This window comes from Taeniopygia guttata, chromosome 18 (assembly GCF_048771995.1).
Source record: "Taeniopygia guttata chromosome 18, bTaeGut7.mat, whole genome shotgun sequence".
Taxonomy (NCBI): domain Eukaryota; kingdom Metazoa; phylum Chordata; class Aves; order Passeriformes; family Estrildidae; genus Taeniopygia; species Taeniopygia guttata.
Window position 1 is genome coordinate 3,857,199 of NC_133043.1, and position 26,844 is coordinate 3,884,042.

At 41.2% G+C, this 26,844-nt stretch overlaps 2 protein-coding genes across 8 annotated transcripts in view; one reads left to right on the forward strand and one right to left on the reverse strand.

The window, feature by feature from the left end:
* The window catches only part of SMURF2 (SMAD specific E3 ubiquitin protein ligase 2), a 59,536-nt gene extending 50,504 nt beyond the window's left edge, over window positions 1-9,032 (forward strand). For both annotated transcript variants that reach the window (XM_002194506.7, XM_041719853.2), the window contains 7 exons: window positions 879-993; window positions 1,463-1,641; window positions 2,073-2,210; window positions 2,435-2,555; window positions 3,881-4,082; window positions 5,016-5,091; window positions 5,361-9,032. In XM_002194506.7, the coding sequence (XP_002194542.2) occupies window positions 879-993; window positions 1,463-1,641; window positions 2,073-2,210; window positions 2,435-2,555; window positions 3,881-4,082; window positions 5,016-5,091; window positions 5,361-5,460 (931 nt within the window). In that variant the 3' untranslated portion in view covers window positions 5,461-9,032. The remainder of the gene's footprint in view (window positions 1-878; window positions 994-1,462; window positions 1,642-2,072; window positions 2,211-2,434; window positions 2,556-3,880; window positions 4,083-5,015; window positions 5,092-5,360) is intronic.
* On the reverse strand, window positions 8,831-26,356 carry CEP95 (centrosomal protein 95). Of its 6 annotated transcripts, XM_072936958.1 has the most exons (23): window positions 25,905-26,356; window positions 24,596-24,724; window positions 23,516-23,623; window positions 22,562-22,672; window positions 21,480-21,588; window positions 20,900-21,009; window positions 20,023-20,157; window positions 19,348-19,547; window positions 18,867-18,936; window positions 18,165-18,253; window positions 16,920-17,041; window positions 16,476-16,608; window positions 16,176-16,290; window positions 15,622-15,785; window positions 15,254-15,346; window positions 14,714-14,864; window positions 13,456-13,616; window positions 12,962-13,036; window positions 12,358-12,510; window positions 11,217-11,363; window positions 11,056-11,127; window positions 10,800-10,983; window positions 8,831-9,293 (listed from the first exon to the last, which is right to left on the reverse strand). In XM_072936958.1, exons 1-22 carry the CDS (start codon window positions 25,924-25,926, stop codon window positions 10,807-10,809), a joined length of 2,646 nt encoding a protein of 881 aa, XP_072793059.1. In that variant the 5' UTR covers window positions 25,927-26,356; the 3' UTR covers window positions 8,831-9,293; window positions 10,800-10,806. The 6 variants fall into 6 exon arrangements, with proteins under 6 accessions (XP_072793059.1, XP_072793062.1, XP_072793060.1 ...); XM_072936961.1 differs by lacking the exon at window positions 8,831-9,293 and having other exon boundaries at window positions 10,601-10,983; window positions 20,023-20,127; window positions 25,905-26,355; XM_072936959.1 differs by lacking the exon at window positions 8,831-9,293 and having other exon boundaries at window positions 10,601-10,983; window positions 20,023-20,130; window positions 25,905-26,355.
* Between the last annotated feature and the right edge of the window lie 488 nt (window positions 26,357-26,844).

Consider the following 26,844-nt stretch of genomic DNA (forward strand, 5'->3'; position numbering starts at 1 on the left):
CTCTGTCCTTTCCCTGCACCCAACCCTGCCAACAGCCCCTGTGCTTTGAATCCTGAACCAGCCTAGCTTCTTTATATTATTCTTATTTATTTTTATTTCTGTAACAGATTAAATGTCAAAAGAACATATGGCTCTAGGTAGTATTGTAAAAGAAAAACTGCATCAAAAAAAAGAACTAATTTATTGAAAATAAAATGCAAATTACACATCATGTCAAACATCTGTCATATGTGAGAGGTTTTGGTATCTATTGAAATTAACATATTCTTATTTGGCTAGTGAAGTTTGGGGATCTGAGAATATATACCACTAAATACTTGGCTTTATGGCACAATTTTAACCAAAAAAAATATGCTTTATTGCAAACTGTCACTGCTGTTTAAAGCAGAATGTTGCCACCAGCAGTTGGTGTGCAACTTCAGTCTGAGGTTATTTTTCCCTTACAAAAAAATGACATGCCCAGTTCTCAGACCATTTGCTGATTTGTGAACACATAATTAAAACTTGAACTAAATATATCCATTACCTTAAAGATGGTTTGTATCAAAAGCTTTGATTCCAGCATCTTTATATTCAAGTGAATACATAATGTCTTAGTGTGTAATGGATGTAGGAGAATCACAGTCAGAAACTCTCTTGGAAATGAGTAACCTGAAGGAAAATCTTGGAAAGCTGGAAATCCATCAGCTGTCAGGTGTGTGGTTACTGAGCTAGCAAAAATAATTCTGATTTCATGCATATCTCAGCATGTTCAGAGATAATTTCCTTCACATTTATGTTTAATAGTAAGATTTTAAAAAATCAGACTACTTTGAAATTATTCTCAGTGTAGGAATGCATTCGTCTGTAGAGTACCAATAAATAATTTTATTTTCTAGGGAGTGGCTGTACCTGTTGTCCCATGAAATGTTGAATCCATACTATGGGCTCTTCCAATATTCCCGAGATGATATTTACACCCTGCAAATCAACCCTGACTCCGCTGTCAACCCGGTAGGGCTGGGGCCACGGGCTGGAAATCAGTGTTTTCTGACCAGAAATCAAACACACACCTGGAGAATGTGTTTGATTAGTTTGGCTCCACTTAGGAGCAAAATTCTTACAATTGGTACCACTGGACACTGAATTTGTACAATTATATCATAGTTTCTTTTTTGCACGGATCAAAGACACTTCTCAAGTATGATCTTCATTTTCTGTCATATACCAAGTTATGTTTCCTTTGGGAGAAATTCGGTTTGATTGTTACTTTTAAGACTCCTGGATGGGAAATGAAATGCTCAGTGTGCCATGTATGAAAACAAAACAAAACCTCTACAAAGGGTTTGGGCTTGGGGTTTTCTTCTTTTCTGAGTGTTGAAACTTTGTCTCATGCTCAGCAGTGGGGGTCTTACTTAGCAGAGTGGCCTTAGCAGATTTGTCTCTAAGAATACTCAGCAGAATTTTCTCTGCTCTGTTCCAGGAACACTTGTCCTATTTCCACTTTGTGGGCCGGATCATGGGGATGGCTGTGTTCCATGGGCACTACATTGACGGGGGCTTCACGTTGCCTTTCTACAAGCAGCTGCTTGGGAAGCCAATTACTTTGGATGACATGGAATTGGTTGACCCTGACCTCCATAACAGCTTAGTTTGGATACTGTATGTACTCTGTGGGGTACCTCAGGGTGTTAGAATGCTGTCTCTGTTATGTGATAATGGTCCTAAATCCTGGAAATGAGGAGTATTTTGTTGATCTTCTCAGACAGATTTAAGAAACATCTTTCACATGATTCAACTTCTTTAAGGCTAAAAATGCTCAAGCTACTTAGATTTTAGGGGGGAGGTGTGTGGAGTTAATTTATTAATTTTACATATTATTAACAGTAACAGATTATTAAAATATAACATTGAAACTTTGATAAAGGTTTTTAAATGTAACATAGTAAAACTGTACGTTCACTTTCTGCATCCAGGCAGGACTTTAAAATGCCATTGAAAAATGAAATTGTGCTTCTGTCGGATAGAACATGGTTGTAATATATTTGCAGAATATGTTTTCCCTCAGTCATTTGCTGCTTTCTTTGCACCAGTGAGAACGACATCACCGGGGTCCTGGACCACACGTTCTGTGTGGAACACAACGCCTACGGGGAGATCATTCAGCACGAGCTGAAACCCAATGGCAAAAGCATCCCCGTGACAGAGGAGAACAAAAAGGAATATGTCAGGTAGCTCAGTAGCTTTTTCCAGGGCTCTTTTTCTATTTCCTATGGTGAGGAGCAGCCATTACTTGTTGAAGTAATTGTCAGTGCTGTGCTGTTGGGTTTTGCTGCAGGATTGTGCAGTGCTCTGGTGTAATCCTGTCAGTGGGGCCGTCTTTTGGGGCTGGGTAAATTGCAGCTTATTGTATTTGAATACACCCTCCACAAACCCAATTTGCACTTGCTCGCAGACTTTATGTGAACTGGCGGTTTTTACGAGGAATTGAAGCTCAGTTTCTGGCGCTCCAGAAGGGATTTAATGAAGTAATCCCACAACATCTGCTGAAGACATTTGATGAGAAGGAGTTAGAGGTCAGTGCACCAGTGTTGTGTTGTGTCGTCAAGTGTAACAAGGCTCTCGGAGCCGCAGGAACGCGGGGCTGTCCCGGCAGTCCTGGTCTGCTCTGACCTGGGATAAGGGGCAGGGCAAGGGCTGAGCAGCTCGGGGACCATGGCTGTGTGTGCCTCCCGTGAGAGCTGTGGGAGTGTTCCTCGAGGTGACAGCTCACAGCAACTGCACAAGTGGCTGCAGCCCCTCCCTTGTAGCTCAAACCCCTCGGAGCCTTCTGAGGACCTGCAGTGACCTCGGGCTGTGTCACTGCTCCAGCAGAGTCCTGGTGAAGAGTTCTCACGTGGCAATTTCCTCATGTGGATTCAGTGCTGCCAGAACAGGCTGTCACTCCCTCCCAGCCCTTAGTGCACTGCCCTGAGTGGTGTCCGGCACCTGGGGTTTGGCAGAGCTCAGTTTTGCTGGACTCCATTGGCCCTGTAAATCCAGCAGAAGGAAAGGTGCTGTCACAAACAAGTGTGCTACAGAATGTCAGAATCAGCACCCAAACAACATCCTCTGAAGGCAAATCCACAGATCCCAAGCTTGCTTTAAATTGAAATGTAATTGCAGTCTGTGGAGTTGAGGGATTTGCCATGTAAAATGGCTACAGGTAAATTATCTACGTGTGTTTCTGATCCCTGGGCTGGAACGTGGCCATTGCTCCTCCTTTATCCCAAATATTCTCACTCCCAGCAGTGAGCCAGCCATGCTGCTAACCCTGAACCATTTTGCAGCTCTAGAATAAGAAAGGGGAAGGTCCAGTGTTCTTAATCATAAAAATGTCTTCAGAATTATGATCACATCCTCACTGAGCTTAACCTGATCCATTGTGGATCTCCCTTCAGGAGCACTGAAAGCTCAGTGTCAGGAAAGGCTGCTCTGTATCACAGGAACAAGATTCCTTTTAGGGGTCCAGAGCTGGACCAGGCAAACTGCACCCGGGGCCATGCTCCTGAAAGAAATACTGAGGTCAGATGTGAATTATTCTTGCAGTGTCATACAGGGGTGGAATCTGTGCTTCTGTTTAACTGACAGGTCAAGGCCCTTTTGTCTAAGCTCGAATTGGTTGTTTGGGTTATTTTTAATTTAAAATGAGACCATTTGAAAAATGGTTTCTGCATAAAGGTAAAATTAAAAAAACAAGGAAGATATATTTCTGCATTGCTTAAGATGAGGGAGAATTTATAATTTGCCTTTGGTATAAAATCTGTCCGTTTTTCACATCATTTCTTCGTAATTTGGTTCCAATCCCATTTTTACAGTGATCAGTTTTGAAAAATATAATAAATCTATTCTAAATTTACAGCTCATCATTTGTGGACTGGGAAAAATCGATGTTAACGACTGGAAGACAAATACCAGGTTAAAACACTGTACCCCCGACAGCAACATCGTGAAATGGTTCTGGAAAGCTGTGGAGCTCTTCGACGAGGAGAGGAGGGCGCGGCTGCTGCAGTTCGTGACCGGCTCCTCCCGGGTGCCTCTGCAGGGCTTCAAGGCGCTGCAAGGTAGCGCCCCTGTGCCCGGGAGCTCGGGGCCAGCTGGAAATGCGGCCGTGTGACTCCTAAAGAGCCATTCTAATGGGCTGATTGCAATCTACAGTAGTTCTTTTTTGTGTGTTTGTCTCTACCTTCTCATGCAGGTGCAAATGGCTTTTTGATTTCATTTCTTCACTTCCTTCTCTGGCAGGAGGTTCTGATCAGCTCAGATCTTAGAGGGGCTCCAGAAGCCAGAGTTTTAATTCCTAACTTTTACAAGCCCTCATCAGTTGCACAGCTCTGGGGGTTCTTTTAGACTGAAATGCAGTAACACAAGTCAAGCTCCCCATGAGAAACCTGACCCTCTGAATTGTATTTTTAATGACTGCTCAACCCAGGATTCCAGTTTTGCTCAGGTTAGGACATTTATAGCTTCTTCTGTCCTTTGTGGCATCTTCAGTGCACGCCAAGTCTAAACAATGGCTGTGCTGCAGTCTTTTTTCTGTAGCAGAGAAATTAAGGGGATTTCTAGTAGTCAGATGAATTTAATAAGGAATTGCCATTGTGACACTGTGGGATTTCAGTGGAATTGGCCACGGTTCAAGATGTGTTACAAAACAGGGACAGGTACAGCTGTGTAAGTTTTGTTCTATAGGAGGGGTGAAAGAAGAGAAATTAAAAACTGTTCGAATTATGCAGTAGACTCTGTGAAAAAGGTGATTTGTTCTTCCTTATCAGTGTTTTCCTTACCTTTCCTTTAAATAACTGCAGAGCTCTCTGCGTGGACAAGGAGGGGTCTGTCCCACAGCCACTGGGACTTTGCAGTTTTTTCCTGCCTTTTTATGATTTCACCTTTCTTGGTGCAGAGTTTCTCTTTGTATTTTAGTTGCTCTCTTGTTCTTGCAGTGCAACAAAGACATTTCATGTTATTCCACACAGTAATAGAGATCTCTGGATTTTCAGGTGCTGCAGGCCCACGACTCTTCACAATACACCAGATTGATGCCAGCACTAATAATTTGCCGAAAGCTCATACCTGGTAAGACTTTTTCAGTTCTCTGTTATGATCTGTAGCTTAAAGACCAATCTGCTGTCAGAGTATTCGGAGCAGTGTCACTTGTTTTGTCTTTCATGACATAATCAAAGCTGTCCCTCGGGGAGCAGCAGAGGTGTGCAGTCTGGAGATGGCTTTTGTCTAATGGAGCTGGGTGGCTCCTTAAGCCTTGCTGGCAGCACCTGCAGCTCAGTGAGGGGTGACAGAGCTGGCACTGGTGGCTGCAGAGCTGAAACCTCTCTGCTTCCCCCCAGCTTCAACAGGATCGACATTCCCGCCTACGAGAGCTACGAGAAGCTCTACGAGAAGCTGCTCACGGCCATCGAGGAGACCTGTGGCTTTGCTGTGGAATGACCCTCCCAGCCTCTCCCAGACTCTATTTATACTCCTGTCAGCCAGAAAGCCCTTCCTTCCCTCAGCCAAGACTCAAGAAATGCTTGAAATACAGGAAACTTTCCCTTTTCTACACTAGGACATTGGGAGGGAAAGGACAACTTTTGGATTTTTTTTTTTAATTTTTTAAAATTTTTTATTTCAAGAAAATAGGTTCTGTGGTTCCTGCCATAGGATCATTCAGCTGCTATTAAAAACTAATATCTTGAACATACAGAATGCTGACTTTTCCTACATTTCAACAGTTAAGCAGTATTCTATACTTAAAGACTACTACTATTTTTGTAAGAGGTAATCTATTATATTTGCCTACCTGATTTCTATTCTCAGATACCAAGACACAACTTCAGCAGTCGGTACAAGTCACGTTTCAGCCTGTTTTAAATGTATGATACTGAACAGCATCTATACCTGCTATTTTTGGAAAAAAAATATTTTGGATTATTCTAACTTTGCATAAAGTTGGCTGAAAGACTCATTAATCTTTTTAATGAAAGCCACGTACATGTTAACTGCATTTTCTTATAGTAAACCATTATATTCTGCAATGTAAATTCCAGGTAAATGTTACCACAGGGGCTTTTTAAAATATTTTTCAAGCAGGAATTCCGAATATGACATTTTGGGGTCCTATTTATATCACTTGTCAGATTCCTCCAGCAGAATTTCTAGTGAGTGACACAGACTATTTGGTACAGTCCTTGTGTTTACACGTGGAATAACCTTTTCTTAATGAACAGTAGATGTTTTGATTTTTTTTTTAAACATCATTTTTCTAACAATTCTGTCAAGAGTACTTTTTGTGGCTTTTGACCTTAAATTGAAACACTGCATTTTTCAGCTGTTGAAGCACTGATGGGCTTTGCCAGCAGAAGCCTGTCAGCAGTTTGTTCCAGAATCCATCCTGTCCAGTCAACCAAAGTTTTTTTGAATGCAGCCAAATCATATTCTATATTTGTTGATGCTAAAGATTTATCAGGTAAAACATGTTGTAATCTCTGTCCAGCTGCTTATGACACGTGGGTTTAAGTTACAGCTAAGGAAAAATGGTGTATTGACTGAAATATGTGTAATGTGCTTTGGAAATGAGGTTGTAAGAGCACATAATTTATTGATTGTAGGGATGGAAGTAAGTATATATATGATTTATAGCATGGGTTGATCTCTTCAAAGGGGAGTAAAATGCACTACCAGTAGAGGGAACTGAACTTTGATGTTAGTTTGGAAATTCTCAGTTGAGATCTGTCTGATCTCCTCGTGGCTTGTGGATAAATCAGGCTGCTTCAGACAGTGCCATTCTCCTCTCAGCCATGAGAATATTTGGAATAAGTAGCAGTTTTTTTCCAATCATTGTTGTGTTTTTGTAACTTAGGCTACAATTAATCATCAAATCTGCACTATTTTTTCACTGCCAATGAGAAGAAAGTCAAAGGTATTGAAAATGCTAAAGGGATGGGATGTAACCAGCTGTTCATGTTTGCAGTGTAAGTCACAGTGAACCAGCTCATCTGCTGTCTGTTCTGTGGAGCTTAAACTAAGTTTTGCTCTGCCAAGTCTGACTGCCACAGTGAGTGAACTACTACTGGATGTTGTGTGTTAGAATAGTGGGCAAGGGACTGCTTTTACAGAATTGTGGTGAGAATCTGGTGAGCCAAAGCCACATGTTGGTTTGATTATTTCTTTTGTACAGCTGTTGCTGGCAGGTTTGTTCCAAGGGACTTGCTTCCCTTTCTGAGCTGGCTGCAGGATGAGGCTACTTAGGGATGTAAACAGAAAGCCAAGAGACTTGCTGTGACAGCCAGGTTTGAAATGCAGCAGAGCCTTTTCATTTCAGTGGACTCTTGCACTCCTGTTGAAGGGCTTCTCCTTCTGCATCCGTGCTGGGCTCCCCATTCGGGGCTTTCAGGTACCTGTGGTAGCAGGGAAGCTGCCCCTGTGCCTGTGCAGGTCTGGGGGAGCACAGCAGGTTCTTGCCCAGAGTTTGTCACTCCAAGTCCTGCCTGTGGCTCCAGCCCTGCCCAAAGCCTGTGCTCAGCCCCTGCCAGGTCTGAGTGTGTCAGTAACCATTGAAGGGCTTTTACAGACAGGTTCTTGGGACTGTTCACAGGAGAGGCTTCAGTGTCACAGCACTGACAGAAGTGATTTTTTAAGGGTTTGTTTATTTTTATTTATCCCCCTGTGCTTGCCCAGCCTGTGGCCACAGCCTCCCTGGGCACGGAACATGGCAAATATAAAATCTGGTTGGCGGATTTGTTGAATGCATAGTTATGGTCACCTTGCTGTCACCAAAGCACCTTTGTGGAGGGAGATGAGCTCTGCAGAATAGAGACCTGAGATCAGCTGATAATTACATTCATTTTCACAGCAGCCTTAGCAGTACATCTGTTTTTCTACTAAGCATTTTGGTATGGCATTGAGAATTTTTTTAACTGCTACAAATATTGTAAATTTAATATATTACAGGCAAAACTAGACAAGTCTGCATTGAACTTTCCATAGCTGACAGATGAGGATGAATATACCAAGTATTTTGAGTGCCTTTCTACCTTCATAAAGACTGAGCTTTAACTAAAGCACCTCATCACCTAATCAGATTTTTATCTGAAAGCGGTAAAGGGTTGGTTCCTTTCCAAAACTTTTGTTTCAAGAACATGTCAGCTACTTTCCCCTCAAAAAGGTGCTAAGCCTAATATTGCATTTTAACCTTGGACTTTCACCCCATGATTAATGTGAATATTTATTTCAATGTGTCCCTCTTACTGGGTTTTACTTTATCCAGTCTTTAGTTGTTTTAGAGAGATGTCACATCATGGTTTTATGCTGTTGCTTTTCATTATGAATGTTTAATTATGAACAGTGACTTTTGTAGATTTCAAATATACAGTTCACAGTTGAGTTTCAGAGGATTTAATTTCTCGGTGTAAAGAGTTTTGTAACGGTGCTTTGTACAGTATGTATTCTAACTCTTTTTTTTTTTTGCACATAGGTTCAGTTTCCCTAAACTGATTTATTTGTACCAAATTTTTGTGTTGTACTGAAGTCCAGAGCACACAAGCTATTTTGAAATTCCTGATCCACAACACTACATGTGTACTGAACTCCTGGTGCGTTTAAAAGGCTGCATTGATGGAAGTTCAAGCTTTGCTCCTCTGTCACAGCACCATCCTCCAGCTCGATGTAGCATCTTTTTAAACAGCACCACACAGTTAACAGGTGCCATTTGTTGTACTTTACACTATGTAGTAGGCTCCTGGCTCTACACATCCTCAGAGCTTTGTCTGTAGTTGTAATTAGTTTATACAAGTGTAATTACTTCTCCACAAACTGACAGTTCTTAGTTTATCATTTCCATTGTATTTATTACAGAGTGTTTTAGCATTGGTATCATTGTATTTTCACCCAGCTGTTACATGAGCTTTAACAAAAAAAATCTGTATAAAATGGTTTTTAAGTACTTAATGTATGTACCCATGCAGAAGTTGAGCAATAAATTGTATGCTGTTTGCACTGTCACAGCATCAATGGTTTTAAAAGTTTTGAGTTTTTCTTAATTAAATCTGTAAAATGTAACAATGTCCTTTTTAAGTAACTCGACTTTATTTCAGGAGAAAATACTTGAAACTTGGTGACTTCCTACATGCTGTTACCTACAGCGAGGAGTGTGCTGAATGCTCTAGTCAGACACAGCAGGTCTTAGTTCTGGCTCTCAGGTACTGGCATGGCTTGGCAAGGACTTTACCTCAGCACTGGTGAACAGACATCTCCTCAAAACTCAGCAACGCTACACCATCTTCCTAGAGGGAAATAAAGGCAAATTTGGCAAAGACTTGCTAGAATTCATCAACTTAGGTGATATTGTCCCTTAAAGGCTTAAAGTTATCCAGGCTTACAGCAACTCCCTGAAAAGGTTTGGATAGGTCAGGGTTTTGTGTTTCTGGTTTTGTGGAGAGGTTTGGTGTGTTTTTCAGGTGTGTATTTTTGCAGTGAGGTGTCTCATGCTGTAGCAGGTGGCTCATTTAATTTGTAAAAGAAGCTCCTTCAGATGTTGGGTGCTTTTTTTCCTGTTTAGCTCTTTTTTCAGTGAATGAGTGTGAATTCTCTGTGTTGTCAGTTCCATCAGACACACCCCCTCATGGCAACCATTAAATATTGTATGTAAAGTGCAGTTAAATCCAGCAGTCCTGTATCACTTCTCTCACAGCAATTTTAAGCAAGAACTATTCTACTACCAAGATAAACTAATTAAGAGTTGCACTTTTATCAGACAGTCTGTATGAGCAATGGGATGCATTAGTATCAGCTTGGTTTTATGTAACTGTTCTTGCTTCAAGTCCTCATCCCTCTGTGTTGGCACCTCCACAGTGTTTGGCTGGTTTTCCTGCTGGGCACTGCACTTTTTATAGCACTGGAAGATGCTACAATAGGTGCAGTGCCTGCTGTCAGCTCCTGCTCTGCCTGGAAGCAGACCTTACAACCTGAAGTAAGGTAAAAGCTGACTGGTGAAATATTTAATCATTCTTTAATTCTGGTTCTGAAGATGGAGTAATCAGGCTGCACCTGTGAGTGTGGCCCTGTGGAGGATTAGGAATGCTGTCTACAGCTCCTTCCCAGGGTTCACCTCTTGCAGAAGCTAATCATGTACAGCTTTAGAAGAATCTGCATTGTTTTATATTTCAGATTACTTTTCCCAGTGCATTTGTAGCATAGAAAGTATTTTATATGCCCTTGTATTTTATCAAGCCAGCAACAACTGAAGCAGGAGTGGAAGAATAGTCTTCCCTTGCTTAATGTATTTAAATATTTAAATTCCCAGTTACTGATGTCAGGTTTATTGCAGGCATTCTCTAACTTGGCCTTTCACAGGAAACCTGAACCTCTGATGTTCTTTTAAAGATCTTCTTGTGCTTTGTGAGCATTCCAATCCATGATTTCTGGCTAATGGTGTTAGATTGGCTTAGCAGCAACAGCCCCAGCACAGATGCAGAGGAGCCTCAGCATCCAACTGTTCCACCAGGAAAACTTCACTAAAGCACTCTGACTTCATCCCAGCTTCCTCTGGGTAGAGCCCAACACTACCCTAACCTTGCTAAGAAGGGAAAAAGTACTTCAGAAACTTTATTGGTGATCATAAAAGCACTGTGGAGATCACAGATCCCAGCAGCTACACTCCTGACAGGTCAAAATGACAAAACAGATATTCTGGAGAAAAAAAAAAAAAACAGCCTCACACCATCTTCCCATTATAGCAGCTCTCAAAGACTCTGATCATCTTAGCCAGGGAGGACTGCAGTGACATTTACCCAAGTCTTAGAAGAAGTGGCTTTGGCTGTACTGGAAGGAAGCAATCTGAAGTCTGGATCTCAGTCTGTCTGCTTCTAGTTCTTGAAAAAATGTGTCATCATCATTGTGCATGATTGCTGCTTGCAGTTGCTGTATTTCCTTTTCCATCTTTGATCTCACTTCACTTTTTGATTTTTGTAGCATCTAAAGAAAATACTGACATTAGCCACAGCATGTAAAAAGAAAAGGCAACTGGAAAAAATTAAGAGTACTTACTTGTGCTTGTGCTTTCTCTCTGGTTTGGATTTCTTGGAATTCTTGAGATATAGCTTCTGCTAGCATGGAAAACTAAACATAACACGTGTGTGAGTTGAACTAATTAAAGAAAGACTTCTAAGTGGAAAAATATGATCTGCCTGATTGAGATGAAGCCTTACCTGATCTTTGTAGTAGTTCTCCAGAGACTCCAGTGCAATCTGGTGCTCTCTCCGTTGCTCATCACGCTTCTCCTGAGCATAAACTCTCAGGTCCCTCAGTCTTTGCTTCTGAATTTCTAAGCCTTCTTCAAATAAGTTTTTAAATATCTGCCAGCAATTAAAAAAAGCAAACCTGAAACTTTCCCTGGAACCTGTAGTATACATTTACATTTCTCAGCTGCTTCAGCTCCTGATGGAATGGTGTTTACATGAGGATAGGCCATAGCTCATGAAAAAGCACAATTATGTACCAAGAAATGGTGGTGCAGATACAGCTGAACTGGATTTGTATTACTCATTTAGCTGAAATTTTGATAGATAAAATAATTTTTCATGTCAGTTTAGTCAGATGACCCAACTGTGCAAGCCAGGGCCTTTGAACATGCACTGTGATTTACAATCCACCCTGTATTCTGCAGTCTGACTTCAGGACCTTCATCCAGGTTTCCAGCAGCAGGAAATCCAGCTTGGACTCAGGCTTTCCATTCCTCCACAAGAACACTTACCAGCTGTAGCTCACAGCTTGAGGCAAACAGTTCTCAAATCCCTACCAGTGGATTATGCAGTAAACTTCTAACCTTTTATTTTGAAAGGTGACAACTCTGTATTTGCTCTTGCAGAGTGTAATAACTCTCCTTGCTTTCCCTCATTCTGATGTCCAGCCCTAATTAGATCATATCTGTCACTAAGTCCACTTTGTTTAACAAACACAACTGAATAACAAGGCTGTCTGTTTGATCAGTTCCCTTAACTGAAGATTTAGATTGTTTTCTTTGGATGGTGACTGTAGGAACAACTTCTTAATCCTACTGTTTCTGAAAACTCATTTCCCCAATTTCTCATGTTACCAGCCCTGTTTTTCCACACTGATACTTCACCCTTTCTCTCCTCTTAGCCCCATAAATCATCCTTTCTTGTTTCACAGTGGTTTGCCCTTCACTGGATCCACGTTTCCAGAGAAGGAACCATTTCATCTGTGGCCCTGACTTATCAGCCGCTTCATCCTGGCTGTGCTCTGGTCACTGCACGTGCAGCACTGAACTTCCCGACCTGAGCCCTGGGAAGAATTCCACCCCAGCAGGGCGAGGCCCCTCGTGCTCACCCTCTCCTCGCGCGTCCTCGCCCGCAGCAGCTTGGCCCGGAGCTGGACCCTGTAATCCTCGTAGTATTTCCTGGCCCGGGCCATCTGCTGCCGCTTCTCCGTCACTTTGTTCTGAGCCCACTTCTGCCGCTGGATGCGCTGCTTGATTTCTTGCTAAAGGGAGAGCAGCAGCTGTCAGACCACCAAACTGCCAAGAGATACCCCTGCAGGTAAAGCTTTGTTAATCACTGCTAATTAGGGTCCTTTACTAAGGACCTTCTCCACAGCCCAGCTTTGCAGTTAAGGTTTAAAGCGTTAATCACCACTGAGGTAGCAAAGTCGTGTCACTGTCACAGGAGCTGCAACACAACCTCAGGTTTCTCCCTGCACTTTTTTAGAATTTGTTTTACCTTTTAGAGCAACAGTGCAGTGTAATAATAATAATATTCCACCCCCATGACCCCAGTAGCCACACAACAAACAGATTATGTGGTATTTTGAGATCACAGCTACTCAAAAAATGTGAAGTTGTCATAAGATTAAAAGCAACTTTCATGATGTGCATTTTAGATAGCTCCATATGAAATCTCTGCATTATGTAACAAATAGTCTTCAAAGAACATACCAGTCTCTTGCTGTGATCTTGATCTTTCTTAATAATTGCAGCAAGCAGCTCATACTTCTTCAAGGCTTGTTCAACCTGGAGGTTTAAAAAAAGCTAATTACTTGTATCATGCTGCAGGACAAGCTGTCCTATGTAGCAGATTTAAGTATTGCCTCTCTGCTATTTTTTGGGGTTTGGGTTGTGAGTTGCCTTGTATAAGTTAACCAACTTTTGCATCTTGTAACTCACTTTTAAACTAAAAGACTGTTCAGAACAAGCAAACTACAAAACACTTTTAAAAAAGCAATAGCAACCCTAGGCAGTACTCAAGAAACCAGTCTCAAAGGACCATAATACTCGAGTGGCTGATGAAAAATTGAACTTATGTATTTAAATCTGTGCATCCCTATTTAACCAAGCTCCCAGAACATCCTTCCACTCTGTGCTGTGGGTATGCAGGTGCCCTGTCAGGGTATCTCTGCTGACATTCAGCAGGTAAGAATGGAAATACTCACTTCATTCTGGAGGTTTGGTCTAGGTCTGGCAGAGGGTGCCTTGAGGTGTGCAGTTTGTGCAAGCTGCTGCTGCCACATTTTATTCAGAGTACGGGGGGAAATGTGCAGGTGGGGAAACTCCTCCAGGAGCTGCAAGAGGAGGTCATTGTCTCTTATTGTCACTGTAAGATAGAGGTAAGCAATAAATTCCTGCTAGTTGTAAATTCATCCAGACAGTGTCAGCATAAGTCAAGAAATATTTTACATTGAACACTGTATAAAATCACCATGCTGCTGTTACCATGTCAAGCTAAGCCCAGCAGGACGTACCATCCTGCCAGTACAACAGCAGAGAAAGCAGTTCCAGTCTTTTGTTGTTTTCTCTGAAGAACTGATTTTATAGCTCAGATGTCATTTCCCTACCCCCACCACATCCAGCTAAGGCAGCAATCCCCTTCTTTCTTCACATGGTTATGGCCATCACTAATCAGTGATTGCTTTCTCTCTCTCTCTGGTTGCAACAGCTTAAAATAAAGCCAGCACAGCCATGGCAATGACAGATCCAGGTCAAGTAAACAGGTGCAAAATAAACTGGTTTGCAACCAGCTCATTCCCATTACATCTTTGATCTTTCTGGCAGGAAAAGATGATGTGGAGATGAAACAAAAGGATATTTACCAAGTATATGGCCTTCAAAAACTGGAAAAAAATAAGGCAGTGTAGCTGAGCAACATCCAGATATGTAGGAGATTATCTGGTGATAGGATAGCACAGATAGGCATGCACAGTGCTGGTTACCAAAACTGGAGCTAGGATTTGCAGCTTGGCTTTCTTGAAGCATCACTTGCTCAGCAGTACCAGTGGCAGCATTAACACCACAGTGGCAGGAGCCTGACAGATCCTGCTCAGTGACCTGTACATGGCTCAGCTCTAGCCACAGGCCCAATTTAAAATCTGATACATGCTCAGAAAAATAACAGGAGAGCTCAGACTGTAGTGGAATAAGCACAGGCCTAGCAGCAATGGAAAAAAGCCCTGAAAATAATCCAAGGGATTTTAAGGAAGCAGCAAATGGGTCACAATTTGATTGTGCACTGATGGTTTACATTTACTTAAAGCATTATCTTCCCTAACAAAAATCCAGACATACAGAGGTCAGAAGAAGGGAAAATGCTACAGCTGACTGGTATATGTTGGACTGGAGCCTTTATTCTTGGAGTTCAACACATGCTTTCAAAAGATGCCAGTTTTCCACCAAGTATAGTTTTGCAGTTCTTACTTGGAGCTGCTTGCTTTGGCTTCATGATCCCTCGTTTTGGAATCCACTGGCTGTATTTGGGATACTGAGGTGTGGTTTTTCTAGAATAAACTTTCGCTCGCTGAGACACTTTTGGAGGTTTTTGAAAGACATTTTCTTTGTACTCTTCTTCCTTAGGAGCAGATGTAAAACAGATGGAGAACAGGTATGAGAAGGGAAACACTGACAGAACACAGTTTGGCCATCAGAACTTAAATGCCTTTCAGACTTTAGAATGAGAACTTGGACATATTGCATTGGATTCTCCAGAAGGCCAGCATTTACAAAATGCAGGTCAGGGTTCAAACAAAGGTTAAATCTCATCATTGCATAACCTCAGCTCTTCTGCAGCACTTTACATTAGAAAGTTACTACTTCAGTTGTACAGTGTTGTAACTATGACAGTGGAAGTCAAGGAGGTTTTGTTCCCAAAAGTGTCTGGACAGACCTTCTAGACAAATTTAAAAAGAAAAAATCAACCAAACAAAACACAACCAGCAATCCCAATAGTGCATCACCTACCATTTCCTTGGCAGCTTCTCTGAGCTTGAAAATTCTACACTTCTCCCTCGCTTCAAAAGTTCTTAGCTCATTTTCATAAGCTTTAGCAACCAGCTAGAAAATAAAAATAAAAGCACTTGTCAGAGGAAATAACCAGTCCATACAGCCACCTTGTTAACTTGGTTGCTGCATGGGCCAAAGTAGCTTCTTCCACTTTAAACTCTTTTTTGCAAAATTTGGTCTTTAAGTCTCTTCCTCAGCAGGCTACAGATAAACAGCATATTATTACTAGAGGAGACCAGATGCCCCCATTACACTAAAGATTCTGGTTTGGTGCTTTTAGTATAACTGTTGGTAAGAATTGTCACAAGGTCCAATCTAAAAATTACCTTTGCTTTTCTTGTTCTTTCATTCCTTTCTTCCTGCAGGTGGCTTTGTATTGTCTTTATCTGGCCTATTCCACTGCCACTTAGTTTATGTTCCTGGTGCTGAGATAAGGGTGAGGCTGGAGAGAGGGATCTTGGCCTGCCCCGGTACCTTGGACGTGATGTGCCTGTAGGGAAAGATCATTCACTGAGTATCAAATTTGAGACAAAAAAACCCCAGTGAAGTGTATTGTGAGTAGGCCCTCATTTCAGAACCACGTCCTGTGAGCTTGCATTCTGTCCCCCCGCCCTGCCATTTTCCATACATTTTTTACTGCAGCTGTGTTTCACTTGTATTTTTTTGCAAAGTTTTACCATGGTTTTTTAAGTGTTAAACAGAAACTCAGTTGCAATGCTGTTACTGTAGCTCAGGTTTGGATCAATGAAATGAACTAGCAATAGAAATAGAAAAAAAATGAAATTAACTAGCAATACAAAACTTAGTAAGTAACTGTAATTCAGTGTAGCAGTTTCTTTTATATTTGTTTCCATCTCAGTACTGGCATAAGGATCGTTACCTCTCCGAGCTGTCCTTCGGCCATAGTCCATGACACTGTCACTGTGGTGGGACAGGCTGTCCTCATCTGTCAGCTCCTCCTCTCTCGTGTGCTCACCCAAAGCTCTCTTCAGCATCTAAAGGATAGATTTTTTTTTGGTGGGGTCAGGTTCAATAGACAGTTCTAAAGTTTGAATGAACTAAAGCTAGGTGTTAGTTGCAGATTTCCTTTTCATGCATATTGCACTGATATTCTTAATTCTCTCCACTGTCATTATTAAAGCTGCATTGCTCAGCTCAACAAAGAAGAGACTGCACTTACTAAATCTAGTTCATTTAGCCTGCGAGACAGATTTTCTGATGCTTCATTAAACTCCTGCTCAGGCACCTTTTCCTTTGTTGTTCTGTGGGAAAGTGAATCTTCAGCTGAATCTGTGGTGGAATTTTTGTATTTGCTAAAACAGAAAACAGATTTCATTTCTGTCATAAAAACTTGATGATGAGCATTATCTTACACAATTCCAGTTCACTTTCTGCCTAAGCATGTTTTTATAGGATTAAGTAAAGCAGAATGTGTAAATGCCTATAACCATATTTAACAAAGTAAGTATATGTCAGGAAAACCGGGAAATCTTTCTGTTAGAATTATTCTTTCACTGTCACACAGCCAAGGAAAGAGAGATCTTATTTAAAAAGGGAGGAGGGGGTTGGCTTGCCATGGAAATCAAAGTGCCAGTGTGATTCAGTACCAAAAATCTGAACTTGCCTTGTTGTTTGAGGCCACTGCTGAGATTCAGGTCTTGGGGTTTGTGTTACATGTTCAGCATATAGTGAGAGCTTTTCCTCAAAAGAAGAGGTGGATACAGAAGACTCACATACCAGAGGCACCTAGGAAAATGAGTAAATGAAGGTTTTATAGATCACGTGAGTAGAGATGCTGTAACAGAACCATCCCAAACCCTGTGAGTATAGATAGATAAAATCAGTTCTATTTCTAGGCTCCTGACTGCAGACAGTGTGCTTTAGAGAGTTAATGTTTAAAGAAATGGACAAGCAAAAATATGGAAGATCAGTTCAAAGCTAAACCATGGAACCAGAACAGGGCTAGGTTAAGGTAATGAGTATCTCCACATTGCACCTCATCAGCCTGGGACTGATGCCAGGTAGTGGAAATAAACTGAATTTCCCTTAGTACAGACTCAGCTGCAGTTCACAGCAAGCCAAAAGAGAATACTCCTGTCCTTGTGCCATTGAGCTCCACTGGTTTAGTTCTGCCTGGTAACTTCTCTGTTCAAACTGGAGTAGCTTGGGCTTGGCATGGACATCCTGGGAAATGCACCAATGGAAAATGAGTTTCAGAGACAATGTAGAAGTGAAAGCTGTTTAAACTATTGGAACAAGCAAAGTCTGTGAGTACCTCTTGTGGTTGCAGAAGGCAAAATTGTGTCTCCAGAGGAAGAAACCTCCTTTACAGACACATTTCTATGGGCACAGATTGGTAACTGCTGATTAGTTTGTGGGTTTTGCATTATTCAGTTTTTCAAAAGCAAAGCACAATGCAAGAAAATAAAAGGAGAGAATACAGCAAGCAGTTTATGGATCTTTAAAAAAGTAGTACATCTAAGTCTTATTGGCCAAATCCCCAAAATTCTTACTAATGTAGAATGTTGATACACTTCAGAAAAAGGACATGACTGTATTCCTGTGCTTTGTACATTTTTGATTAAAAAGCAAGATAACCAGTAACTGGTTGGTTGTGATAAATAGATCTCTGTGGGTGCTGCCTCTGTACATTTTGGAGCAAACAACTCCAGGAAGAACTAAGAACTGACATGACTCACAGACTGCACATAATCATAGTCTAACAACACTACATCACTGACTGTATATTGGTGAAAAAAAATCTAAAGCAGGTTCGAAATAAGCCCAGAAGGCCACAAGATAACAGACAAATTAAGCAGAAATCAAAAAATACTGATTGAAATTCCAAAAATAAAGATATAACACGTACCTTTGTCACATTGTCCTTGGCACCATCTCCCAGCATTTCTCCTATTGCAGAAGCAGATGACAGGTACGTGTGAGTTAATGGCACTGTGCCTACTAATGTGGGCAACAAGGAAAAAAAGATGCAAGCCAGGGCCTATGGATCCAAATTATTCAGAGACTAGAATGACAAAGCAACTGTGGTTACCCAGTTGTGACATTCATTTTGGTAATTTATCCAGTCTTCAATGTTCAGTGTCGTGGGAATGCTATGGAAACTAAAAAAGGTAAGTAGTGTTTCCAAGGCAACAGAGAAAATGAGTACTGAAAAAAAATAGCTTCTAAACCTTTTTTACAATAGCAGTTAATGGCTTTTTCTTAGAATTGAAACTGGCTTGTTTGGTCCATGTTTCTCTGTTCAGAATAAGCTCAGCCATGGGATTTATCTGCTGGAAGAGGTTTCTATAGTATAGACCCATCTTAACAGGATTAACTAAGAAAGGAGTTGAATTGGGGACATGGATTACTTTTTTCCAGTAGAGGAAAAAGATTAAAAGTAACCTATTTTTGTTTCTCTATAAAGCAGAGATAGAAATATGAACTTGTGGCTGAATTTTAAAAAATGCACTAGTAGATTCAAAACAGTGTTTCTTGTGGTGCCAGTAAAAATGAATGCAAAATTGTAACACTTAGGAGTTACCCTAGAGGATGCAAAATTTTCTCTCACCAGGGATCTTTCTGGATAGAGGAAGACCATCAGAAACACCATGAAATTTTTGGGTAAGTGACTTTTCAATCTGAAACAAAAAGCAAGATGTGTTCTATAAATTCACTGAAGAGTGATTAAAGGAAGGTCATACATTAAGTCTGTCTGCAAATGGAAATCAATGCTGATTCCATAGATAGATAAAAATCTCTGTAATTATTTTGTTTACTATACTGTAAACTCTGGCATTGACTGTGGAGATGTATATGTATATATGTATAAAATAAACACACCCCTTGAACTAAATTCCTCTCTGAACACTTAGTGAAGGATGAATCCACAATCCAAAATTCCTGGAACTGAAATAAACTCTGACACATTCAACAGTGTTCTTCAGGGACCATCTACTCCCATTCTGCAAGTAAACTAGGAGGTTTTCAAATGAAAGCAGTATTGGTTACTAAAAGAAAATGAAATAATCAAGGGATAGGTTTTTCCTTACAGTAGGAACGTTCACTGCTTGACTGCAAGCCAGAGCTGCTGCCTGTCTGTCTGAGCTGTGGTAATCTCTCCATGCCGGATCCGAGGGCTGGAACGGGGGCAGCAGAGGAATTGCCTGCTGGATAGGCTCTCCCAGCTTTGTAGCAATGACACTCAAACTCCCTTTGTGAGGTTCAGCAGCATCAACAGACTCCATCCCTCCTGAAGAGGCAAATACAAAGAACTCGAAGTGTTATCTGGTAAAGCAGAACACATTTTGTGCATTGTGTGTACATAATAAAGGGAAGTGTCTTGATAGTTAATGTGAGCTGCCACCTTTGTTGGACTGCATAGGACAGTACTGTAACGTTTTTTAGCCTTGAGAACATGATTTTGGATGTGAAGATCTTCCACAAGGACTTTTTATTGTTTTGAACCACAAAAGAAAAGAATACAAACCACAATACAAATTAAAAACAGCCTAGCTGAAGCCAAATCCTAGCTAAGCAGAAATACCCCAGATAATGAGTTTGCCTACTCTGAGAGACTAAAATATCACTTTTCTGAAAATAACTTATTTTAAAACATGACTAAAGTGTTTCCATTCACGACTAAAGCTCTCCTCCACACTACCCTAGTTCCCTATGCCTCTAAATCAAAATCAGGTGGATGAGCTGTCAGAAGAATCAATACTCACCCTCTTCCCTTTCATTTGCAGTCCCCCTTTCACTTTCTGAGAACTGTCTGGGCAATGCTGCAAGAGCCTCTGTGCTTGCAGAGTCTTCTACTCCCATGTCCTTTTCTGCTAGACAAAGTACAGGCATCTGAAATTCTAGAAGTGGATGCTTAAAAAAATTAAGATCTATAAAGCATCTGGCTATGAACTGTTTTGATGGACAATTTTAATGTCTGCTCATTGCTCAGTGTCAGCAATCCATACTAAGCTCAAAACAGGTCTGTTAAATTCTTATTTGTAACTCCAGCCAATGAAATGTTCATCATTCATAATATTTCTTTATGTCTTTACTTGAGGAGATGAACCATCAATAAGAATAGGAAGAATTGGAATATTCTTATAAAAAATATGAAATAAGAATGAGCTCTATTTAAGTCATCTGCACACTACTCCTTTCAGAGCCATCCATGAAGTTTTGAAGGGGCACACACTCCTAAGAAGTCTTTAAGAATGAACCCAATTTTTTTATAGTCTTAAATAATACATGTTACACTGCAACAAATAAAACGAAGTCTTCAGAATTCTCCTGTTCTACTGAACAAGAAAAAATGCCTTTGTAGAACTGAATTAGAGCCCAAACAATAAACCTTTATCCAAATAAGATAGTGCAGGAGTCATGAAAAATAACACCTGGAATATTTACTTCCAGAAATTTTAACTTCAGCAAGATATATTTGCTTATTGTGGGTTGTCTGGGCTTTTTTTTTTTTTATCAAGGATTTAAAACAGTAGTTATCTGAAAGAAGTAACTTTTTTAAAGGAAACAAACAAACAAAAAAAAAAAGCCTAGAAGCCTTACTAGAGAAGAGCTTTAATTTTTTTTCTCATCCAAACTCACCTTCCCCTCTCTTGGAAAATGAATAAGCAGTATCTCCAAGTTTAATTAATTCACTGGTAGATCCTGAGCCATCTGTATCACAAGTTAGAACAAAATATTCTGACGGGGACCTAAGGGGGAACATAAAGCCATCAAATATTTCCTCTCTCAGCCTCTGCCCACGCAGCCCACGAGATGGAGCTGCCGAGGAGCCATGCAGGACTCGGCCCTGCTGCCACAGAGCAAACCAGAGCATGAGTCACAACCACAAACTGAGCTCAGCCTAAAACCTGAGCAGAGTCACAATCACAAACTGAGCTCAGCTGAACTAACCAATTTTTAAACTACAGCCTTAAAAACTGATCAAAATTTTCAAGTTGTTTCATTCCACATAAAAAGTAAACTTAAGGGAAACAAAATCACCAACCCTTCAAGGGCAAAAGAAGTCCCAGATGTAATTTTAGCCCAGCCAGAGGAGTCACGTCACATTCCTTTTGGCATATGTAATCAGTAGGTGTCTATACCATAAAAAACCTACTAAGTTCTCTACAGATACACAGTCAATCACTGTGTGAAAGCAAATACTCAGAATTGTTCTCACCTTTCAGCTGATGGGAGCAGTGTACCTTCTGTAAGTTGATCAGCAGTGCCTTCCAGCTGCTCTTGAGATGCAATTTGAATTTCATCACTAGACAGCACATTTATCTCAGCTGATAACAACCAAGAAGTAATTATTTTCAGGAAAACTACTTCTACCTATAAACTAACAGGTACTACTTCTAATATCATCAAAAAAATTTATATGTAATATCAACATTGTAATTTTTTATATAAAATGATGACATGCAATGTTCCCTATGACAGGGGGAAGTAGAGGAGACGAGGCAACTTTTACGGTAAATTTTGAAAAATTATACCACTGCCATATATCCCCGTGTTCCAGTTATTAATAAACATTTCTTCTTCCTGAAAAGAATTAAACTGTGGACTTAGAGCTAGAAAATGTGAGCCACTAACCCCACTGGGTAACAAAACTGGCAGCCTGAGGGAAGGGAACAGCAGTACAGGCACTGATCATTCCTACTGGCCTCTTTCTTCTGTCCACTCTGGAGCAGGTCAGGAGGGAACTCAGGCACCAAATGCTCCCTCTCCCCTTACTCACAGCCAGTGGTGACAGCTCTTATCAGCTCTGAGATAGGAATACCTGCAGTAAGACACTTCTGCAGGGCTCAGCAGCTTCTCCTCCCATTTTCCTTAAAATAACCCTGCTATGGACCTACTCCCAAGACCCTCCTCCCAGGAAAGGCTGCTGTCCCTTTTCTCTCCTAGTAACTAAAAGGGACATTTGCTCATTGTTCCAATAAAATCCAACATTTTCCTCCTTGAATCCTAATCCTAAATCATCTACTTTTAGGTTGAAAAGCAACTAACAAAGGATGAATTGTCTAGAGTAGGTTTCTGCCACAAGAATGAAGCAGAAAGGTTATGTAAGTTTTGGGGAAAATTATATATTTAATTATTGTTTATGAAAATAAGGAATGTAAATATTCAGCTTTATCCCTGAAATTTCCTCCCCCGGAGTCAGTTTTGTCTTTCTTTTCTCTCCATTGTCAAGGTTACAAGTAACAAAAAACCCCAAATAAATCTTTGCTACATTGAAAACACTTTGGGTTTACATCTCACCTCCAGTCTGAGAAGATGTTTCACTGACTTCTCTAAGATATTCTAACAAACCATCAAATATTTCGAGGAGGTTTTTGATAGATTCCCTGTCTCCTTTCACAATGTTCTCACCTTGAGAGAAAGTAATGACACATATTAATAATTAGTACTTCATAGAAGAAAAATTCTCAAAAGCAAGCATTTTCTGTAGAAGAGTGCTTGGAAATTCTTGTAAAGGTGTCAGCTCAGAAGACATCTGGTCACTTATTTATGACTGTATAGATAACCTTAAAGTATATTTCAAGTGTTCTAAATTTGCATCTTTTCAGTTCTAATAAGTGAAAGTTTATTGATGCAGTAACTGCTGACACACAACATAAATAGTCTGGGATGTTTTCAGGGACAATTGGTATTTAATATTTTTCTTATACATAAAACTATAGCATGAAGCAGTCTATGGTATGGCAGCAGGATTGCAAACACCAGCCATGGTGTACAGGCACCAAGTCAGATACTTCTCATCAAGCAGTTTTCATTCTTTGCAGATTATGCTGTGTGACACCACACATAGGAATACTCAGGGAAAGCTATTATCTGTGTACAGATAACACAGTTCAGCTTTTTACTTACCAACTTTTAAAAAATCTAAAAACAAGTTTGAAGCTCCAAGGTCATGTCTTAAAACCCAGTGTCCAAGCCTGAGCCAGTAGCAGATTTCAGGTAACACTTTGGCAGGCAGATTAAGCATGGCTGGATGTTAAATTTAACATTTCTTATTCATCTATTTCCTGCTGCTGTTTCAATTTATAACCTGATGTCCAAGGCAATGGGTCAGTGTTCTGATGACATCCACTACCATAAGAAGAGATTCCAAGCAAGTATGAAAGCAAGCTGTGTAACACCTGGTTCTTAAAGTGTTTAAATTAAACCGCACAGATACTCAACTGAGTTTGTCTCATTAAACCAAGTACTTACCTGTGATGTGAGACAAGCTGACCTGCAAATAATCCAATGCCAGGGAATCTATTACTGCCTGTACATTATGAGCATCATCCTCTTGGCTTCTGGGAGTAGCAATGAAATCTATTTAAAATAAATAATGGATTTTAGACTATTTAAATTGATAGCTTGTTGCAAATCTCTTAACAATGAAACTACTTTAACTTCGGCTTACAAGCTAGCATTTTTTCAGTGCCTTGTGTCCTTGATGAAAACCCTAAGTATCATATATGGTCCTACTAAACCATTCATAAATACTGAACACAAATTTAGAACACCCCTTGGAAGATGCGAGGGTTTTATCAGGATTAAAGTAATGAACAGAAATTACTAAAGCATTTCTCCTTCACTCCCAGCACACACACCTAGTTCAGATCATCAGACTGGAACTGCAGTTTATATTAGGGGTTCTTCTTTCCCTGTCAGACACTAACTGCACTGCAGTGTATTATACTTAATTGGGAACATTATTTTTAGTTCTGCACTTATATTTAACAAGACTTCTACCTTCAATAGGTGCCAGTTACCTCAGTGCTCTTAAAATCTTCTGCAATCAGTAGTCTGACACTTCCTACAGATAATAGTTTATAAACAAAGCAAATGCATAACTGTATATATAGCCTTTGCTTAGTGGCTGTCACTGAAGTCCAGTGGAGTTGGGATAAAGCAGGGTTAAATCACAGTTCAGCTCCTAGCAGACTCCAAGTATCAAGCATTTTATGAGAGCACACTTCAGTGATAACACTGCTGTAAGATAAAATGAGCCAGTTCACACCCTTCAGAAGTATTATGCCCACAGACAGCTTTCAAGGCCTAATTTACAGTAGCTTTGTTGTGGCTATCCTCATAGCTGCCATTCCTAGCAGTCCAAAGTAAAAATAAAATTGGCCAATATTACTTAAATCTTCTTCAAGAATGACAACCTTATATTTTTGTCTTCGGAAGGATGCAAATGCTTTAAATCCCCGTATCTGTAGAAGTTCTACAAGTTTCAGTTTAGCTACAAAATACACAGAGACAAAAATAAAAAACATATTTAGCAATTATCATTCCTACCTGGTACTGTCTCTCCTAAGATTGACTCATAAAGACAAACAAACAGGTCAGCACCACATTCTGAGAGATGCTTTATGTGCTGGTTTATGTGACAGGTCCTTAAAAGATCATTGGCAACATCAACCCAATCTGTTCAGAAGAAAATCATTAATGTCAGAGCTGAAAGACCCAGAAATAAAGATGTGGTTATTTACAGTGAAAATAATCTGTAAGTGTCTTTGACTCCACCAGAGGTGGTCAAACAGGAAGCTGACCAATCCATCCAAAGTATTAAACAGTGTTTAAGTGCAATCATAACCCAACTGGACTTGGGAAGTGAAAAACACTGAAGTACCAGAGGCTGGGCAGGTTAATTTTTTTTTTCCATGTAATGAAAAAAAAATTTGCATCTGGTCTATAGTCAGGACCCCCAAACCTTCAAGACATTAACAAGCCAAGCTTTGATATACTATTTATCAATTATCAGAAATGACACGTTCTTTTTTTGGAAAACATGAGCTTCTCGGACAAACCCAGGTTCTCTAATAGTCTTAGGCAATGTCATCACTGCTAATGTAACTACTCCTCATAAAAAGTAAATTCTACTTTAATTAATTATTTAAGGATTGGAAGAATACAGAAGCGGTCACACCAAGTTCTCTGCTGAGCACAAGACGTGCATTAACATTGTGATTTTCCTCAAACTTTGAGTCTTGAGATCAAAGTGTTTTGAAGTACACATATTTTAACAAGCATTAAAAACTTTAATTTATTGGAGAAGGCATAAGCCACCTTTGGAAGAAAAAATATAGAATTACTACAACAGAAACAAATTGGTACAGTTTTCAGTCTTCTGTACAGAGGAGTGTTACTTTTCCATCTCTCTACTTCTCCATCAGTTCCAGACATCACCTTAAGTTTCAGATGCACCAAAGGTTAAAGCAGCATCTCCTACATTTCAGGCTGATGTCTTGGAACACCCGAGTTACTGTTCCATCTGTAGCTTTCTTAAGTTAAAAGTGTTGCCAGTAAAGGAACAAAGAGGGGAAGGGGGAGGTTAATACAAAGATCTTAAAAAGCCGTAACACAAGAAAACAACAGCTTTATAAACGAATAAGCATGAACTAACTGGGTAAGCTTTATAAATTAATAAATAATGATTGAATAAAATTGTGCCAGCGATGCGAGCAGCGCGGGGGGAGTGATGAGGGAGAAGGAAACTCTCCGGCTCGTCTCTCCCGGCTCTGCGGGTGCCAGGCCGGTCGCTGCTCCAGGAGAGGGGCCCGGCCCCAGCGAGCCGCGGTCGGAGCCCCCCGGGGCCCGGCCCTACCTGCGCCCTCAGCGCTGCCCATGGCGGCACCAACGCTCCGGGGCCGGAGCCGCCCCCGCCATTCAAACCGCGGCCTGCGCGCCCATTGCGCAGCCGCAGGAAGGGGCGGCGCCGCGCGCGCCGGGGTGTCCGGTGCTCTCGGTCGTGGCGGTGTTACGGGAGCGGGGCGGGGTCAGGCCCAGCGCCTCTGTAACGGGATTGGAAACAGGCCTGCGTTTGGGTTGGGAACGGGGAGCAAAAGAAAGAGCCCGTGCCCCAAAGCCAAGCCGCGGCGCCGGTCACGTGAGGGGCGCCGGTGCGGCCCCGCCGTTCCCCGCCCGGTTCCGTCACCGGCGCAGGGCCCCGCGGGCCGAGCCCCCGGGCAGCACGGGCCAGCCCCGGGGCGCTCCGGCCGCCGAGCGCCGCCCGCGGCGTAAAATGGCGGCGGGGAAGGCGGGGGGAGGGGGTTTGTCCGTCGGGTTCCGCCTCCGTCACCTGAACAGGAGGCGGGTGCCGGCGTTTTCTCGGTAGATTGGGTGGGGAAAGGGCCGGCCCGGGGCGGTGGTGGAGCGGGGAAAGTTGCACCACTTGACCTTGCACAAGGCGGGCCGGGACGTTTGCTGGCCTGTATGTCCATTACTGGGGATTGCTGTTAATTGCCACGGTTTGACAGGGTAGTTCGAAGGCATTTCTGCATGAAAGGAGAGCTAAAACCTTTATTAAAAATAAAATGCATAAATTAAAGTTACTGTACTAGCCGCTAGCATGCAGATTATTGGACAGGTTGGATGGTGAAAATCTCTTTATTTCCCTTTCTGAGCAACAGTACTGCATGCTCTTCAGGAATTCTGGGTTTTCCATGTTGAAAGAAAAAATGGTGCCCTTTATCGTTAAACCCCTCAAGCACGGCAAAAGCAGCTGAGGTCCCAATTTTGACCGTAAGAATAATGACTAGCAGCAA

Excerpts from the sequence above, each read along its gene's own strand:
- CEP95 (XM_072936958.1), bottom strand. The coding sequence starts at position 25,926 with ATGGGCAGCGCTGAGGGCGCAG. Across the intron at positions 15,786-16,175 it reads CCGAAGGACAGCTCGGAGAG|GCACATCACGTCCAAGGTAC; the intron begins GTAACGATCCTT and ends CTTTCCCTACAG. Across the intron at positions 11,128-11,216 it reads AGAACTACTACAAAGATCAG|TTTTCCATGCTAGCAGAAGC; the intron begins GTAAGGCTTCAT and ends TGTTATGTTTAG.